This window comes from Suncus etruscus, chromosome 1 (assembly GCF_024139225.1).
Source record: "Suncus etruscus isolate mSunEtr1 chromosome 1, mSunEtr1.pri.cur, whole genome shotgun sequence".
Classification (NCBI taxonomy): Eukaryota; Metazoa; Chordata; class Mammalia; order Eulipotyphla; family Soricidae; genus Suncus; species Suncus etruscus.
The window spans coordinates 188008490-188029130 of record NC_064848.1 but is presented as its reverse complement, the minus strand read 5'-3'; the positions used below and the strand labels follow the sequence as shown (position 1 = coordinate 188029130).

Below are 20641 nucleotides of genomic sequence, written 5' to 3'. Positions count from 1 at the left end.
ATTCAATCCTGGGCACTCCATAAGGTCCCCTGAGCCAAAGAGTGATCCCTGAGCACAGAGTCAGGAGTAAGCCCTGAAAATAGTTGAGTATGACCCAAAATGTGAAAAAAATTATGTTCAATACTTGCATGAACTATGATTCCAACATACTTATTTTTAGTTAATAACTAAAAATAATAATCTTTGAAAGAATGAGAAATAGACATTTTAAGTGCTTATTTTCATTTCCAGGATGTAAGAGTTTTCCAAAACTTAAAGAAAAGACTATTATCAGAGGCTGGAGAGATAGCATGGAGGTAGGGCATTTTCTTTGCATGCAGGACAGTGGTTTGAATACCGGCATCCCATATGGTCCCCTGAGCCTGTCAGGAGCAATTTCTGACCATAGAGCCAGGAGTAACCCCTGAATGCTGTTGGGTGTGGCCCAAAAACAAAACAAAATAAAAGATTATTATCATATATGAACAAATCCCTGAAACTATTTTAGGTAGCCTTTATTGGGCATCAATGGTTAACAATCAAACATTGTACTCATTCAGACACACCTTGACTAGACAAAACATATCCTATACATTTTATCTATAAGCCCTTGGAAATAAGATTTTTATAGAGAATACTGAAAAAGTGTTGCCTTTAAACTCAGAATCAGTAAAAATACAAATTTATAGGGTTTTTAGGAAATATGGGCAAAATTGTCAAGCAGGATTTGTAATTTTAGCCTACAGGATAATAGAAAAGCAGTACAGGAAAGACAAAAATAGTGTTGTGCTATATTTCCTACATGAGGACACCTGGACAGCCATCTTTATCTCTGACAAATGTCTTTTCCATTCTCCCTAAGCCTTAGTATTGATTTAGGAGTCACATTTTTCAATCTAACCAATTCAACACTCCATTAAATCATAGTACAGAGAACACCCACCTTCCCTCCAAAAACAGCAATGTACAGAATCTTCTTCCTTCAGATCTCCACCAAATTTTAATCTGAAGAAGCCAAGAGCTATAAAAACACAAATAATGAGTAAAAAAAAGGGGGGGTATAAGGGGTTTTTTTTGTTTGTTTGTTTTGGTTTTTTGGTTTTTGGTTTTTGGGCCACACCCGGTGGTGCTCAGGGGTTACTCCTGGTTGTCTGCTCAGAAATAGCTCCTGGCAGTCACGGGGGACCATATGGGACACTGGGATTCGAACCAACCACCTTTGGTCCTGGATCGGCTGCTTGCAAGGCAAATGCCGCTGTGCTATCTCTCTGGGCCCAGTGTGTAAGTGATTTTTAAAGATCATTTTTGCAAGGAAAAAAATAGATAGGGAAATTCAACTGCTTCAGAATGGTGGAAGAAAAATAGGTAAAATAGTTTTAAATATGTAAAATATGTTTTAAAGGAATTGACCCTGAGAATCCAGGAAGAGATTTGGGACTTAGAAGAACCAGGTTTATAGGAGGAACAAGCTAACAGATAAACCAAAGGCAGAATTAATAATAGAGATGAATGCACCATAATGCAATGAAATTTAAGTTTGGAGGCCCTTTCGTAGCATGGGCGGGGTCTTGAAGTGTGTTAATATAGTCAATGTTGTAAAACATGTAAAATTAACATAATTGTGCCATGATTGATTAAGACTGCCATCTCCACCCAAACTGCTGTCCATCACACTCTTCCTTAAATATGGTAACACTGAAATAGTCACACTATTTTGGAGGCACTAATAAAATGAAATGACCATATCATTTAGTAACCACTGTTTTCAAATGTATCACATTAAAAGGGAAATAAAGATATCCTAAACATTGGTCCAGAAAGATAGTACTGTGGGGTGTTTGTCTTGCACACAGACAATCCAGGTTCAACCCCACCCCAGCACCTCATATGGAGTGTTCCCTAAGTACATAACTAGAAGTACACCACCTAAGCACTACCAGGTGTGACCCAAAAATATACAAAGGCATCCTAAGTGTACACACCAGGCCAGCTCCATACATCTGTAAATCAAATCATGAAAAATCATGAGTAACAAGCCAGGAAGCAGAGAGCTGACAAAGTAGAAAATAGAGGGCAGGACAAGCCCCCACACTGAAGTCATGCTTGCTGCATCCATCACCCAGAATCACTGCTTTGCCTATGGCCTCGCCTCACTATTTCTCCATGATTTTCTTCAGTATGTCAGTATTTGGGCTGATATCAGCAGGGCTTTTTTGGAGTTAGTGTAAGCACCCTCCTTCCAGATCCTTCTTTCAGGACACCGAGCAGCTGAGAACACACCCCACAAAAGCCACCGTATCAATAATAGTGCTTTGAATTCCTGGACAACTTCATTTGTTTGATGCTGTCATTCCTGCAAGAACACACCAATTTAACATAATGGACAATTTAACAATAAATTTAACATACAATTTAATAAGAAGAACTTACTAAACCTTCTGCCATTGTATTAATGACTTCATTGGAGATACAATAATTTTCACAAATTAACTTGCCACTCTTCTTTTACCTATTATCTTTTTAATTTTCTTTCTTATCTTCCTTTTTATTTTTTATTTCTATTATTTTTTAAATAACTTTGCTCTCATCTGGAAACAAATATAATATGGCCAACTATGTCAACTATGTGATACATCTTCTTTAAATAATGTTTTAAAAAATATATTCTTAGTCAGACATTTAAACAGGCACCAAATGATTTATCTATGCACATACACAAGTCAAGAGAATGTTGAGTTGAACATAGTGGGATATTCTTAGAAAGCTCTCATAGTGGGCCCGGAGAGATAGCACAGCGGCGTTTGCCTTGCAAGCAGCCGATCCAGAACCAAAGGTGGTTGGTTCGAATCCCGGTGTTCCATATGGTCCCCATGCCTGCCAGGAGCTATTTCTGAGCAGACAGCCAGGAGTAACCCCTGAGCACCGTCAGGTGTGGCCCAAAAACCAAAAAAAAAAAATAAATAAATAAATAAAAAAGAAAGCTCTCATAGTTTGGTTGGAGACTTCTCAAAATATTCCCAGAACTCACTACCTGATTCAGCTTTCAGCATCCAAACAGAAAGGTAGAGGACAACAAACTATATTATGATATGAACATGCTTATCACACATCACTCCAGAAGTATAAAGATCATGAAAAAGATGAAAGGTTTTAAGTGTGTGAAATCAGAAACTAGCTTATAGAAAATCTTTTGAGTCATCAAATACGTAAAATTGCAAGAATTCAGTTCTTCAGCAACGCCTAATAGAGAAACCTTCCATCAGAAATATAATGGACAATGCTACATTCTTTCTACATGTAGTACTGCTTTCTGCTCATCATATACAAAAAAAAATTTAATCACATATTTACACAATTCCCATTAAATTTTTGTATAAGTGATGAGTTAATAAGTCATGAAATTGCATGCTTCTAAGAATGAACATGAGGCATCTGGTTCTTTATTTTAATGCCCTTTAGAGAACACCCCACACCGAGAAAGAAAGGTCCACAATGATATTGTCAAAACTATTTATCTTGTGGAGCCTCTCACCTCACTGCTGTGATGTTAACATAATGAGTCCATTAGCAAGGTGATCATTGTGGCAGACATACTTGAGCTGTTGTTGGGTTCAGTGTGTAGAGTCCCTCCCACAAAGACAGTTCAGGCTTCAGACGTGTTCTCCTCACAAGCAGATACTGTCTTTGACATGGTCCCATTCTGAGGGATAAAAATTAACCACCTGCTAGTAAGATGACTGTCCTGCATCAGTTATACTGATGCATCTTAGTACCCACTTCAAAGATAGGTTTACCTTTAAATTCCTATAGTATTTTTGCCTGTATCCACTACTTGAAGATCAGAAACTTAGTAGGCATCAGGCTCTGGACTCACTTCCTACTAATGGCCTGCAATTCTTTTAGAACTGATTAAAGACAGATTTTTTTTAATGATAATGCTTTCTGGTTTTAAAAATGTATGTTGAGGGGCTAGAGCAGTAGCACAGTTGGTAGAGTATTTGCTTTGCTTGCAGCCATCCCAGGTTAAATCCCCAGCATTCCATAGAGTTCACCTACACCAACCAGGAACAATTTCTGAGTGCAGAGCCAAGAGTAACCCCTGAGTGCTGCTATGTATGGCCTCAAAACAAACAAATTAATTAATAAAATTGTATGTTGAGCAGATCTTGATGAATCTCAAGACAAGATAAAAATAAATTCACATATAGGTAAAGCATGGTGAAATTACAAAACAGCAAAAGAAGAAAAGAGTATTTTAACATGTAAGGAAGGGGTGATTTATCAGCAAACAATTTTTGTTATCCTGTTTGTACCAGACATACAGGTTTTTGGGTTTTTTTGGTTTTTGGGTCACACCCGGCAGTGCTCAGGGGTTACTCCTGGCTCTCTGCTTAGAAATCGCCCCTGGCAGACACAGGGGACCATATGGGATGCCGAGATTCGAACCACCATCCTTCTGCATGAAAGGCAAATGCCTTACCCCCATGCTATCTCTCCAGCCCCAGGTATACAAGTTTAAAGTAGAACAATAAACAATTTTTTAAGGTGGGAAAAATAGCAGAATAAAAGAAAATCAAGCTTTCTAGTTTTTAAAAATCTGTTAGATACCTCTTTAGCAGGCTTAGACAATAAGTAAGATAATAAATAATTCAGCATATTGAAGGTGATGATTATTTCTAAAAACTTGCAAAAGATTAAAAATTAAGTTGGCAGAGCTTTAAAATATGCTGCAATTATTTTAGTCTTTTTTTAAATAATGTCAAACTTTGAAAAGGTAAGTTACCTACATGATGTTCCAGTTCATGAATAATTGAATATAGCCTCATGATTTAAAAAAAAAAAAAAAGCCTTTTTCTACATAACTGTATGCATTCAAATCCAGAGTTGAAATTACCATTCAGTCTTCAAAATCTATGCAAGTTCCAATAAGTATTTCAATTTTTATTATAGAACCCCCAAAATTCAGTTAAAAATCTTCCTGGCTCTTTGTCCTCTTCAAAATGAAGCAATTATGCTTCAAAATGGCCATTTAGAGGGTAAAAAATTCCCCAAACTGTGTTCAGTGACTCAAGGGGCAGGTCCACTCCCAGCAATACTCAGCCAATCAGGCCAGATGGAACAGTCAAGAGGTGAGAATTGGGAACTGCTGAACCCTGAGGTGTTGGAGACCACTAGGACCACACCCAACAGTACACAAAGGTGTCCAAGCAATGGCCACCCAGTAATGTTGGGTACCTACGTGGTGTCAGGGTTTGAACTCAGACATTGGCTCAGGTAAAGCCTTTGCCCCGACTTGTTTCTGACATTGGACATTTTAATATATATAGAACAGTTATAGCCTACAACATTTCATTTTGAGTGTTTCTAATGTTTTCCTATGATAAGATTTGGTGTTTCTCTCTTTGATGGGGTTGTTCAGAAATGAAACTGTTTCATTACAACCTGTCAGGTGGCATAAAGTTCTGGGTTTGTTTTTTTTTTCCATTGTGGTGCTATCAACTTTGATCATTTAATAAAATAGGGTCTGCACAACCTCCCCATGATAAAATTTTTCTTCACTTTATTTCTTTGTTTTTATTTACTAGATTATTACTGGTTTATTATAAAAGGAAACCACTCAGGAACAGCCAAATGGGAGAGATGCATAAAGTAAGATGTGTGAAAAGGAACACAGTGCCTCCATGTCCAATTTCAACATATTATCGTTCTAGTTTCTCCATATGATCCACAAACCCAGAAATTCTCTGAATCTTAAACTTTAGGGATTTCTATAAAGGTTTCATTTTATAGAGACACAGTTATTCAAACTATTGAGCATCGGTGATTAGTTCAATCTCCAGCACCTCTCACCTTCCCAGAGGTTGAGTTGGAACTGAAAGACCTTCAACTTTCAACTGCAAGTTTAAGACTTCTGAACTTATGATTGCCTCTCTTTGCTCAGTTTTCCAAAAATCATCTCCTTAAAATAAACTCAGTTTTATTTCCTTTTTTGTTTGTTTTTGTTTGTTTTTTGTTTTTTGTTTTTTTGGGAGGGCCACACCCAGTATCTCACAGAGGTGACTCCTGGCTCTGCACTCAGAAATCACTCCTGGCAGGTTCAGGGAACCATATGTGTATGCTGGGGATTGAACCCTAGTCAGCTACAGATCTGCTATGTGCAAGGCAAACACCCTACTCGTTGTGCTATCACTCTGGCACCAAAATAAACTCAGTTATTTCAGAAAGGTTTAGATTTGGGGTTGGGTGGTGGCGCTAGAGGTAAGGTGTCTGCCTTGCCAATGCTAGCCTACGACGGACCATGGTTCGATCCCCCAGCGTCCGATATGGTCCCCAAGCCAGGAGTGACTTCTGAGTGCATAGCCAGGAGTAACCCCTGAGCATCACCGGGTGTGACCCAAAAACCAAAAAAAAAAAAAAAAAAAAAAAGAAAGGTTTAGATTCAGAATTGTTAAAAGTTATTAACAATAAAAGTTTTTAACAATAAAAGATATTTCTTTATCTTGTCAATTTGGAAGTTTCAAATATTTTAGGTGCTCTGAGCCAGAACTGGAAAGAAAATTATTTATTTTTATATATTTTATTTTTCTACTAAATTTCAGGTGTGCATCATTATGAATCAGCATTTGTGCTCACTGCGTTAAGTTCATCATCAAAAATTCAGTTCATTTTCCTAAGCATCTTGTATGGAGGCATTTGACATTAGGTAAACATTCCATTCTTCATCCATCTTCCTTTATTTACTTATATCATTATAGAGTCATTAGACTCTCATTTAGCATATTATAATCCATTACAATCATTATTCTTTTGCTGCTCAAATTATCCCATTCTTGGCCAGTGTCTTCAAATGGTTTCTGTGTTCTTTTGACATATTCCACAATTCTTAAGCATTTGCTTTAGTTTTATCTTACTTTGTACTTTCTTTGCATTGGCCCTTTAGTCAGTCTGTCTCTCTACAGAGCCTAAGTCTTCATAGTGGAGAATGATAATTGAAATCAAGAGCTGGGTACAAGGCATGTTCTTTGCTATTGAGCTAGTATTGTTTTCAGGAACTCACAATAGACAGAGCTAAGAAATATTAAAAAAAAAAAAAAACCAGAGTGGATCCAGAAGGATAGTACAGCAGGTAGGACACTTGTCTTGCATACAGCCAACTTAGGTTAAATCCTTGGCACCAACTATAGTCCCCCTGAGCACCACCAGAAGTGGTCCTGAGCACAGAGCCAGGAGTAAGTGCTGAGCATCCCTGGATGTGATCAAAAATCATAAAAGTAATTGATTTTCACAGTCATAAAAATATTTATATGAAGATATATATATATATGGAAGAGGTAAAGGTAGTAGATAGATAGTACATAGCTAGTAAATACATTCACACAATTACTGTTATAATTCTAAATTTACATTAGATATACATGTATATGTGTAAGCTTCTATTATATAAATATAAAACCATATCTTCATGCCACTGATACAATACCAGATTCATTTTGGTCTAATTTTTTCAGTATCTATAAATCCTTTCTCTTATAGAAAGAATCCTGACTCTCATCTTTCATATCATCATTTATCAACTAATTTCGTATCTGAAATTGATCTCCCTTTGCCTAGAGGAAGCACCTCTCTGCCACCACTCATTGATATTAAAGCCATTCACAAAGCAAGATGTTTTCTCCACCTGTAGGGGGATTTTGCTTATTTTTCCTTTTTCTTTATTTTTGTTATCATGGTGCAAAGTCTAAGGGTCACACATGGCTATGGTGTTCACACATTCACACATCACACATTGTGATGCACCAGGGGTTGCACCCTTCTGGTGACACCTATGATCAATCACGAAAGCCATGCTGGAGACAACACTCAGCAACATGAGGAAATGACAAGAATCCACATCACCAGATCCCATTTAATAAATAGCTGTTGAACTGAGTAATTCAGGGAGACCAAAAAAAAAGTGAAGAAGTAAAATGTAGCTTCTTAAACATAATTGCAATCCAAACATTTCATATCTAGTATATAAAGTTTTTGGGGGGACCACACCCAGCAGCGCTCAGGGGTTACTCCTGGTTCTGTGCTCTCACTCCTGTAGGCACAGAGGACCATATGGGATGTCGGGATTTGAACCAATGTTGGTCCTGGGTTGGCCGCTTGCCAGGCAAATGCCCTACCACTGAGCTATCTCTACAGCCCTTTATATAAAGTTTGTTCAGTGAATGAGACCATTGGCTCTAAATCCCATGAGTTCAAGGGAACTTATATGTTCCAAAATACTTAAAATAACGATTGGCATGGAATAGTGTTAATAAATACTTGTATGAATTACAAAGTAAATCATGTGCATGACAGCCTCAAGTAATAAATATACATGGAAATTCCCTCCAAATATCTATTTCCAGATTTTTTTCTAAATTTTTCACAATATTTAAGGAAGTCAGCAAATACATATGAGGGGGGCTGGAGTGTTATAGCAGGTTGAGAGTTTGCCATGTGCATGGCCAACCCAGGTTCTGTCCCCGACATCCCATATAGTCCCCCTAAGCCTGTCAGGAGTGATTCCTGAGCACAGAACCAGAAGTAACCCCTGAGCACTGCTGGGCATGACCCCAAAACAAAAAATAAATACATATGAATCCACATTAGTCAATAGTTATTTTGCTGATGACTTTCACCTAAACAAAACCACAATGAAATAAATACCGATGAAATATTTCCTCCAGTTTGCTCCAATTGTGCAGGGTCAGGAATAACTTAATGCCCTTCCAAACATACCAGCAATTAGGGGTGTGTTCCCAATTTCAAAAGTGGATATGAGAGGACAGCTATCCCAGCCTTAAGCAAATGTCAACGAAATATGTTGCATGTCATCCCAAAAAAGGAAGCTAAACTGCCTTATTAGAAACAATAGCCAACAGGGGGAGATGAGTCTGATGATAGAAAGACCCCACTGGGGAGACCATCTTAGTAGCTCTTTTTTGTTCTCTACTGAGGAGGAAGGAAATGTGGAAGAACCTTAGCAGTATCAAGATCTTTCTTGTCACAGCAGCCCAAAACCATGACGCCACTTGGACTAAGGGGGTTTATCATCTAAGGATGGAAGTGAAGAATGACTCACATGCAATTTAGAAATGCAATCAGGAACCTGCAATTGCTCCACCCAGACCCATTTCTCAGATAACCACCAACCTGAGGGCAACTGCCCTCCCACAGAATGAGCCCAGCAAAGTTAGTTACTAATTAGAAAAAATCATCCAATTATGCCAACCTGCTGAGGCTGGCAAGCCGTATTTCACTCTAGGTAGGCAGAATTCCACCCAGCACATACTTGACAAGTGTCTATAAAAAGGCAAACAAAACCGTTGCGACGAGAAGACACTCCACTCAGGCCTTCACAAACCCAGCTCCGTGACACGTTTGCCCCATACCATGTCTCTTCGACTTTCCAGTGGTTCCAGGAGAGCCTGTCCACGCACCACGGCAGGATCTCTGAGGCTCTCTGCAGGGGGAGCCAGCTTTGGAGCTGGAAATGCATGCGGTGTGCCAGGAATTGGAAGTAGCTTCTCCTGTGCTTTTGGAAGCAGCTCAATGGGGGCAAATGCTGGGGGAAGCAATTCCTGTGCCAGCTTTACTGTAAATGAGGGGGGTCTCCTCTCTGGGAATGAGAAGGTGACCATGCAGAACCTCAATGACCGCTTGGCATCCTACCTGGATAATGTTCGCGCCCTGGAGGAGGCCAATGCTGACCTGGAGCAGAAGATCAAAGGCTGGTATGAGAAATTCGGGCCTGGTTCCTGCCGTGGACTTGATCATGATTACAGCAGATATTTCCCAATAATCGATGATCTTAAGAATCAGGTAAGAAATTCTATTTTACCTTCATTTTTTGTACTTCTATTTTTAAATGCTCTTTTCTCTTTTGCACTGTAAATTAATAAACATTTTTCATTCCTAATAGGGAATGAAGGGGATTTATTTTTAGCATTGAAAAGAAAGCATTAAGTAGATTCAGTAGGTCAATTACATGACCAAAAAAATCACTATCTAGTAGCTATTGATTTTGGTCAAACCCATATCCCAATCTTAAAAAATAAAAGAGGATGCTTTTTTAAATTACTATTGCTTGTGCAAATGACCTTGTAAAATTCCATTTTTCCATCTTCAGATCATTACTTCCACCACCAGCAATGCCAATGCAGTTCTGCAGATTGATAATGCCCGACTGACAGCTGATGATTTCAGGCTCAAGTAAGTCAATTTGTAGAGTGAAAATAATTGCTAGTAATAAATGCAAAGTACTACATTGAATTTAATTCTAAGGTCCTCCTTCCATTAAATATTTCCTATTCTAATTTTAAAAGTGTAAGATTTGGACTTAAATAAAAAATTACTACATTTACTACTACTATAAATATGAACTAGGAACTGTTTTCAAAGTTATTGATACCTTAGTACCTTTTTTGTCAAAACAAACTCTAAATAGATTATTGGTATTATACAATGAAGTTTGACAAATGTATATTTTCCAATTCAGCCACTATAAACTCCCAGTATTATAATTTTATTTAATTATTTGATTTGGGGGTCATAGATAGCAGTATACAGGGATTACTACTGTCTCTGTGCTCAAGAATTACTCCTAGTGATGCTCAGGGGACCATATAGAATGCCAGGGATTGATTCTGTGTTAGTTGCATGCAACTAACTTGTATAGATACATATATAGTATAGTTGCATATACTGGCTTTCTGGCCCCCTGAATTCTAATTTTAATCAGTGATTGGTAACTATTCTCCAAACATGTAACAAATGGACAATTATGAATACCCCCCCTTTTTTTAGAGGCATGGAATTTTGGATAACTCAGTAGTACTCAGGGGCTATTCCTGGCTCAGAAGCGAGCCCTAATGGTGCCTAGGAAACCACAGATGATGCTGGATATTCTAACAAGGGTCATTGGGTTTAAGTGCTTTAACCCCTACACTCTCTCTTCAACCTTCACAAACACTCTTGAAGGTATGAAAATGAGCTGGCTCTCCACCAGAGTGTCGAAGCAGATGTCAATGGATTGCGCAGAGTTCTGGATGAAATAACCCTGTGCAGGACAGACCTGGAGATTCAGTATGAAACCCTGAGTGAGGAGATGAGCTACCTCAAAAAGAACCACAAGGAGGTAAGAGTTTGTTGTCTGTTTACATATTCTTCTCCCTCTGCCAACCAATTCATCTAATGGGAGATAGTGTACTTGACTTTTTTTTTTAGTACCAAATGAGAAATTGGTACTATAATTATAATTCCATAGTAAGAGAGCCTGACCTGAGTGTCTTTAGAGGTGTCAAAGGTTCAAATAGGCTTTCTCACCCCATTTCCCATGGGAAAGCAAAGAATCCTGTTTTCCAGACCAGTCAGGGCTATGAGAGCAATATTGGGCTAGGTAATTATGGCCCAAGTTTAAATGGTACACTTAGAAGATTGCATCTCATAGATAAAATAAATAAATGTACATGAAAGACATTATAAGAAAATAAGATCTAAATATCTGTCAAAAGGTGGCAGATGCAAAACACTAAAATATTTTACTTCCCGTAAACTTATTACATATTCTTCATAGATTATGGCTATTGAAGCAATGAGTGTCTGAAATCAATCTGTTATCCCAAAATGGAAAACTCCAAATAAGCAGTACTTCCAATTTGGTCACAATAAGCAGTAGAGTCAAAACTGAATCATACAGTCACTAAACTACTGTTTGTTTTTTCAGAAAACTTTGCCCTTCAAAGTTATCTTGCTATTTATAAACAGATAAAAGATTTTTTGATTAGTCATGAGGCTTGTAAATAAAGTGTGTAATGTGTTTCTGAGTCATAAAGCTTGTAAATAAAACTATAAGCAGTTTTATTTGGACAGTGAATAGTCTTTCACTATTATTCAAACAAAGTATATAAACTTTGAGACAGAAGGACTTCCAAGCTGGTGTCCATAGTTTAAATATGATTTCTAGTCAATGGCAACTACTCAGTAAAAAGCTGATCAACGCAATTAATTTTTCTAACATTTCATTTACAGGAAAATATGCATCCATCCTTTTTATCTTTTCTATTTTCTGATCAAACAGGGAGTGTTTTCACTAAATCCTCAGAAGAGAGGAACAAATAGTCACCAGGCAGGAAAGAATGTTAGACTCCCTAAAGGAACCCATATAGAGACCATTGCAGTCCCAAGGCATAAACCAGGACTTGGGGTGTGGTTCAGGGAGAGGTTCTGTGCAGAGACAAAATGGAATTCCCTTTTTTATTGTTTCCCCTTTACACTGAGCAAAGATGTCTTGCTCTCCATCCTCTTGGAAACAGACTGGTGGCATCTCAACAGCACACACTTTAAATGGAATAACATAGAACCTTGAATCCAACTTCTATAAAGATACACCATTATCATAGCTAGCATTTATTTAGCGTTTGGATTCCAGGCAGACATGCTAGGTCTTGTGTTATTTTCCAAGTGAGAATATAGAGATTTAAAGATCATCCCTTGTCTGATCAGAAAGAAAGATGAAAAGAACACAAGAATGCAATCTTCACCCAGCCACAGGAAAGGCAGAAGCTGAATATTCTCGAGTTCTCGCTATACTTTCCTATCATATTTACTTAGTAAATGCTTCTGGAGAGATATTACAATGGGTAGGAAGCTTGTTTTGCTCCTGCCAACCCGGGTTAGATTTCCATCATCCCATATGGTCTCCTAAGCAAGACCAGGAGGAATGATTCTTAAGTACAGAGCCAGGAGTAACCCTTGAGCATCACCAGGTGCCTCCTCCTAAAAAAAAAAAAAAATAAATAATAAAAATTAAAAAATGCTTTATAGGCAGACTGGATTCTTCAGAAGATGATCTTCCTTTATTAATTACAAAGAAAACTACCTATACTTCTGTATTGCTGTTTATTTATGATTATTTTGATTATCTAGAATCATTCCAACTCAGTTCAAGTAGAACTTTTGATGGGCTGAGAGAGAAGGACATCAAAGCTGGTGTCGACAGGGACCAAGTATTTGGGAAAGTACCCTAACTTATTCTGAACAGCAGAATTAAATCCAAGAACTGGAGTTGTAGGTGCAGCAATTTGTCCTTTAGGAAACACCTGGAAGAGTACAACTTCAAGAATCAAAGTGCTGTTTAATGAGGCAGCTTAACCATTGTTGAAAGTTCATGTCTCATGCAAGGGGAAAAGCAAGAGTGGTCTGGTCTGGCTGGAATGGTTCTTAAACCGAAGCTCTCGCCGCTCCCGGAGACCCCTCCAAAGACCCTCTATTTCTCAGTGATCCACTTTTCTGCCTCTAGGAAATGCAAGTTCTGCAGTGCGCGGCCGGAGGCAACGTGAACGTGGAGATGAACGCGGCGCCCGGCGTGGACCTCACGGTGCTGCTCAACAACATGCGCGCCGAGTACGAGGACCTGGCCGAGCAGAACCGCAGGGACGCCGAGGCCTGGTTCAACGAGAAGGTGAGTCTGCAGAAGCAAAGCAGGAGCCCGGGCTTTTCCGCCTTTGCCTTCCAGTGGGGTTTGCAAAACTAAACCTTGCTCCCCGGGGTGGCTCTTTTTTGCAGAGCGCTTCGCTGCAGCAACAGATCTCCGAGGATGTAGGAGCCACTACTTCAGCCCGCAATGAACTGACGGAGATGAAGCGCACTCTGCAGACCCTGGAAATCGAACTGCAGTCCCTCTTAGCCACGGTAGGAAAGGCCTCGACTTGAATCTCACCACCTCCTGGGCGAAAGTTTTCAATTACGGGAAGTTAAGATGTCAAAACATTTTCTCTAAGGGCATCAAAGCATTGTAAAGCCCTCCAAGGGTCTTGAGAATAGATCTGTGTCGTTGATTTTCATGCCTGTAATTTTCAAACAATGCTAGTATCCCACCCCCAAGAAATCTTTTGAGCTGCGGTAACTACTTTTCAGTGGGAGATCTGTGACATCTACAGTGAGTTAAGGAGAGAGGGGAAGTCTCATTTTATCTATTTTATTTATTGTTCATTCAGCATATTTCCTTGTTTGTTATTTATGATTTAATTAATTGTTTTTATTTAATCACTGATTGCTTTATTTAAATAAACATCGTGGTTACAGTTGTTCATGATAGAGTTTCAATAATAGAATGTACACACCAACCTTCAACAGTGCATATTTCCATCATCAATGTCCCCAGTTTCCCTCCCATCCTCTCCCTTTCTTGACTCTGAGGCAGACATTTCACTTCTCTCTGTGTGTCTCTGTCTCTGTCTGTCTCTTTGTCTCTGCTGTCTGTGTCTGTCTGTCTCTGTCTCTATCTGTATTTCTCTTTCTCTATCCTCTCCCCATTTTTTTCCTTTTAGACACTGGGGATAGCATGTCTTATAACAACCTTCTGCTTCTCTGTCCGGACACTCACTTGGGTCTCTGCTGTTTCCTGGTAGAAACACTCTCTGGAGTGCTCCCTCACCGAGACGGAAGGCAACTACTGCACGCAGCTGGCACAGATCCAGGCACAGATCGGCGCCCTGGAGGAGCAGCTGCACCAGGTCAGAACCGAAACCGAAGGCCAGAAGCTGGAGTACGAGCAGCTGCTGGACATTAAGGTGCACCTGGAAAAAGAAATTGAGACCTACTGCCTCCTGATCGGTGGAGACGATGGGTAAGTAATTGATGGGAGCAGTGTCATTTCCTAAAATCTCTGTACAGCTTAGATCTACAGGCAATAAATGTAAACTGGTAGAATTTGGAGATGGTGAATACTAAATAGTAAACATACTATTGGATTTAAGTCCACGCTAGCCATATCTTTCAAAATCCAAATGGAACAAACTGTGTATGTAAGGTCTTAAAGAATAAAGGTCTGGATGTTAAGGCATAGCCTTTCTTTGCCCGCTGTATTTCAACTGTGTCATCTGCGAAAATTATTCTCAGCCCAAAGTGAGAGAACATGGTTTCATGAAACTAGAAGTGAAGGATTCTCTCTTGAGTGTTTGGTTGTGTTTGTTGTGTTTTCAATATTATATATTTCTAGGGCTTGCAAGACTGGAAGTTACAAGTCTAAAGATTATGGATCTGGAAACATGGGCAGTCAACTCAAAGGTAATTCAACTAAAAATCTGTTTTTATGCTATGCTTCTTCATTGTCAACTACTTTCTTGTTGTTTTTTAATATATATATACATATATATATTCCCAGGATTTAATAAGAAAAGACATCATAAACATTGATAGCAGCTATCAGCCCATGCTAGATGGCTAACTTCAGTAATGTTTGCTCATTTTTAAAGCAAGGATGTCACCATAGTTTTAGCTAATCAGGAAATTTAAAAAATGAAGCTAAGTATGTGTACATACTGCCTAGTCATCCTCTACTAACTTACTATTATTCCTGTAATCTCTATATGTCCTTGTCTTTTTGTTCACATATTTATTATAGCAAAATAAATACACAGAACATAAAATTTACCAGCTTAGTTATTTTAAGTATAGAGTTTGGTGACATTAAATACAATGATAGTGTTTTGAAACTATCAGTACATTTATCTTTAAAACTCTTTTCATCTTACAAAGTCGAAAATATGTGTCTCTTAAATAACAGCTCACTGTTCTTTTCCCCTCTTCCCAGCCCCTGGCAATCACCATTATATTTTAGTTCTAGAGAAATCTGACTATTCTAGTGACTTGTATAAGTGGAACTTACAATATATTTTTTGTGACTTATTTGTTTCACTGAGCATAACAGCCTCAAGATTCTTCTCTGTTGTGGCATGTGTTCAAATGTGCTTCCTTTTTAAAGTTGAGTCAGAGTGATAGTACAGCAGGTTGGGTGTTTCCCTTGCACAAGATCAATCTGGGTTTGATCCCCAGCATCCCATATGATCCCCTGAGCCTTCCAGGAGTAGCTTCTGAGCACTGCTGGGTATGGCCAAAAACTAAATAATATTCCACTTGAGTGTGTCAATAGGTGCATGATATTTTATTTCTTATAGATTCATTGATTAAAATGTGAATTGCTTCCACATTTTAAGTATTATGTCTATATTCTCCTTATTCAAGCTCTTTAAAATCTTCTTTTAAATCTCAATTTTTAGATCCCATCAAAGCCATCGTGGTTAAGAAAGTTCTGGAAGAGGTAGACCAGCGCAGCAAAATCCTCACCACCAGGCTCCATTCCCTGGAAGAGAAATCTCAAGGCAATTAACTTGAGATGTGGAAGAGAATATAAACTAGATAATCTCTAAGAATTGAAAGCATAATAGATCTATCTATCTGGGGGAAATCTTTAAAATGTCTATCCTATTGTCTTTCTGTTACTGAAATATTATCTCTCTCTAAGCAAGTAATGACAGCATCTTCCCATTTATTCCTCTGAAAGAATGGCTCAGATGAATCCCATGATATGTTGAATTACCTACAGAAAATGTTGCCAGTTCTTGTGTTCAATAAACCTTCTTCCTTTAGCAAGTTATTATTGGTGGTATTGTCTTTTCTTTAAAATGTGTATGGCAATTGGGAACTTTGGTGGCAGTAAATGGGCACTGCTGAAGGGATATGTGTTGGAGCATTGTATGACTGATACTCAATCATAAGCAACTTTGTAACTGTGAAAAAGATGTGTGTGACACACATATGTGAAAGCCTAACTAACCATTAAATTATATAATTATTAATAAATCATTTTAAATGAAAATGATTAAAAATTATGCCATCACAGCTTCTATGCATATTTCTGAATTCAACATAAGACAAAGTCAAAAGAAATAAAAAACCTGACTTAACTTCCAAAGCTTCCATACTCTAACATCATAAATCTCTTCCCTTCATCATAGCTTCAATGGATGTATTTCAAATTCATGTGTAAAATGGGTTAGTAACAGTTCTCTCTCAAATATTTATTGAAATATTAAACAAATTAATTGATGTAAAGTGCACTTATGGAGTAAGCATTCAATAAAAACTGGCTCCTTTTATACTAAGTATTTAAATTATATTCAAATCTCACTTCCCTTTTGAAAATATCTTTACATTCTGTTCCAAATATAAGGCAGGTTAAAACTAAAGTTCTAGCTCAGAATTTAAAATAATCAGCCATCTTCATCCTTAGTAAACATAAATCAATTCAGATTAACTAAAATCTAAGTAAAACTTAATAAAAAGAAATAAATTCAGATTCACTAAAAAAAGTTTAATTTAATTTTACTTTTAATTTAATTTAATTTTAATTAATTTTAATTAATACTTTTTGAATGAACTGTCCGCATTATAATCTACCTATGGAAATTCACTTTTAGGATCTATATGAAGATATGAAACTAAAACATGATGAGGCTTGCTTTTGAACATGTATCTTGAACATGTATATCACTTGCTTTTCTCTCTGTTTCTTTGCTGCCCATGTTCTCTCTTAAACACATTTCCCCTTATTCTCTCCTCTCACATCTTTCTTGAGTTTCAGTAAGATAAAACTACTTTGCTTCACTAAAAAAAAAATGATAAGGTCCTTAAAGTTGCTATAATTATCTTTGAATTATTTGTATATCTTCAAATGCAATCTTGGAGCTCTTTAAAGTAAAAAATAGTGTCTCTTATAAGATTATGTGCAACAAAATATATAAAGCCTAATTATGTCCCTCGAAAGTTTATGTGAAACCAAAATATTAGAATCCCAGAGGAAAAATTTTTGGAAATATGATTATTCAGATGCTAAGGCCACCTATATTGTTCTTCCCACCTCTCATAAAATCCTACTCGATTAGAATAATGCTTCCAAAACTGTATACATGCATCAAAATTCTATACACCTATAAAGGGGTGGATTTTTATGTACATATGAGTTAGAGGTGGATTGAAGTTGCTTCATCTCAGGTGCAGATAATCAGGACCATCCTGGGAGCAGCTGGCAGTGGTGCTGGTAAAAGGGCCACCTCTCAAATCCAGTCGCTATGCACCTCAAGCTTCAGCTCCTCTTGGCCCTCCCCCTTCTTTTTTGTTTTTTGGGCCACAACTGGCAGTGCTCAGAGGTTACTCCTGGCTCTGTGCTCAGAAGTCACTCCTGGCAGGCTCTGGGGACCATATGGGATGCCAGGGATCGAACCTGGATCTGTCTCAGGTCAGCTGCATGCAAGGAAAACTCCCTACCACTATATTATAGCTCTGCCCAAGATGTAAACTTCTTGATGTTGTTGAACTCTAATCCCCTATGTGGCTCTGGATGGTTCCAGATACAACCTTAGGGCCATTCAACAGCTCTACAGTCTTGAACGTGAGTGCTTCTGATCTTCATGTCCCAATTTGGTCAGCAGAAAGCTGACCCCTCTCATCCCCAGCATCTGGACTAGAGGTACCAAGCACTCATTGAGAAGCAAGTGCTCATGGGCTGATGCTTATCTTCAGAACTGTTTTCCTCTTTCCAGATTGTGACTTTCCAAGCAAAGGTGCAGGATGCCAGGCTATTCCCCAGGCAGCATGCTACAGTGCTGCTCAGGATCCTCCCTGGGGTTGAAAATGGGAATCTGATCTCCATCTCACACATCAAAGAGTTTACAGTTCCTGTCTAAGGAGCAGAAACCTGCCATGCTGGTCCATGTGGGTGTCATGAATCATACTACCATGGGAAGTGTCTATAATGTTCATTACTGACATCATGGCCATGGTGTCCACAGTTCTGTGTTTAGGGCAATGTGGATCTTGGTAGTATCTCGGAACTCCTCTTCTATTGGGCAGCAATTTTTTACTGTCTTTATCTGATGCCTTCAAACATTTGTGCTTACATGAAGCATCTCTTTGTTGTTGTGGGGCTGTTCCTGTTGAAAGAGGGAGTAGTGAACGAGGAAGCTTCAGTATCCTCTTGCCAGTTGCCAAGAATGGCTCTATTTTTTTCTAATTTTTATTAAAACGCAGTTACTTACCAAATTGTTCATAATATATTCTTGCCTTGCTTTAAATGCTCAGACATCAATCCTATCACCTTTGGGACCTCTTCACTAATGTCCCCAATCTCCCACCCATCACCATAACCTGCCTTCATGCAGGCACAAATTTACTTCACATTGCTTGCTACAATACAAAGAATTGTAAAACTTCAGATCAATACAGGTCAATCTGAAATGATTGTTATATCTCTCCATGTAACATGCTACTAAATTCAGTGTCTAAAGATTTACTAGACTGTGTTGGTGCTAGTTGAGCTTTCTGTGTGACTGTTTGGGTTCACTGAGCTTGGTAAATTAGTATAAACCTCTCCCTTCAGATTTTCTGTGATTCTACTGAGATGACACTACTATAAAATATTGAGGTGTTCTGTGATTATGTGTGGCCATGCAGTTCAGAACTGATAGATCTAAAACAGATTGGTGGCTAGGCAGTTTGATAAAGTTAAGTCACTGTCTGAGCCATTTCTGTTGAAAGGTGTCATGAGTGGCATTGGTATGCTATATAGTTCATGCAGAAAGAAGAACATCTACCTCCCTTTCTGAAAATGTCACAGAGGTATCAGCCAGGACCAAATTACCTGGGAAATATTAGCAGTCATTATTTTCTTTTGGAGTTTGATGAAAGAGGAGGGCCATTTTTCTGCCTAGATTAAGATAGCAGTGATGGAAAAGGGATGCTGGGGTTTCAGGTGGGGAGAGGAGTGTGGCTTGCCCTAATCCATTTCAAGAGAAAGCACCCAGAATTTTCATCCCTTAACCTAATTTAACATAAGATAATTTGCTGCTCATAGTATTTGTTTTCAGTCACAAAGCTGGGCAAGTTCTATTTGAGGGTATTGGGGGGTGGCATTGGGCTGCTATAGTTTATTAAATAAAAATAAGGAAATCTTCCCTTTTCCTTTCTGAGAATGCCACAGACGTATCAGTCAGGACCTGACTACCTATGAAGTATCGGTGGTCATTATTTTCTTTTAGAGCTTGATGTAGAAGCAGGGAAGTGGCTCGATTTTCATTGTTTCTCTGATCTGTTCTAAACACCTCTACAAATTTCAGAACTCCTTATCCTCTCATTCCTCCCATTCTCTTTTACTTCCTTCCCTTCTTTCTTCTCCTCCCTGCTCTCTCACTGAGTCGGTCAGTCCATAGGTTCCCAAGGCCATACCTTAAAAAAATGGATAAATTATTCCACAGGCTTTGGGCAGATTCACAGGAGGCCAGAAGATAACAAGCTGCTCCAAGGTAAATGGTTAAGTGAGTTAACCCAAAGATCTAAAATAAGCAGAAACTTCTAAGGAAGAGAACTGTACCAACAACCTAATTGAAAATACAGGATCTTGTCTTAGCAATACAGGATTATTATCTTGTCTTAGTCTTATCTTAGAAACTTGAAAGGGCCCTAAATTAATAGAACATCTGTGGGGAGCTCATGGTAATCCTCTAATACTTTATAATAGCCCTATCAGCTTGATTAGAAACACAGACTCAATTTTCCTCCCAAAATTCTTACACAATGAGCCAGAATCTTAACTTAGTTCTATGCTAAGTTCTTCCCAGTAGGGAATACCTTTCTCCTCTGTGATTTGTTTCAATAAAACATCTGTATCTGTTTTCAACTCTGAGTCTGGGATAGTTATTATTCATGTTTCTGTGCTCAAAAATAATGAAGGATCTGGTTATCAACAACTATTATAGAGACCCGCCTTCCTTGAATACATGATGGGTGCTCAGAG

The 20641-nt window shown here is 38.3% G+C and overlaps 1 protein-coding gene across 1 annotated transcript; it reads left to right on the top strand.

Moving 5' to 3' along the window:
• Positions 1-9402: 9402 nt before the first annotated feature.
• On the top strand, positions 9403-16180 carry KRT25 (keratin 25). The gene is made up of 8 exons (XM_049780356.1): positions 9403-9831; positions 10139-10221; positions 10990-11146; positions 13310-13471; positions 13576-13701; positions 14421-14638; positions 15011-15078; positions 16071-16180. The coding sequence occupies exons 1-8, from the start codon at positions 9403-9405 to the stop codon at positions 16178-16180; spliced, it is 1353 nt and encodes a 450-aa protein (XP_049636313.1).
• The last annotated feature ends 4461 nt before the right edge of the window (positions 16181-20641 follow it).

Excerpts from the sequence above, each read along its gene's own strand:
- KRT25 (XM_049780356.1), top strand. The coding sequence starts at position 9,403 with ATGTCTCTTCGACTTTCCAGTGGTTCCAGGAGAGCCTGTCCACGCACC. Across the intron at positions 10,222-10,989 it reads GCTGATGATTTCAGGCTCAA|GTATGAAAATGAGCTGGCTC; the intron begins GTAAGTCAATTT and ends ACACTCTTGAAG. Across the intron at positions 15,079-16,070 it reads CATGGGCAGTCAACTCAAAG|ATCCCATCAAAGCCATCGTG; the intron begins GTAATTCAACTA and ends CTCAATTTTTAG.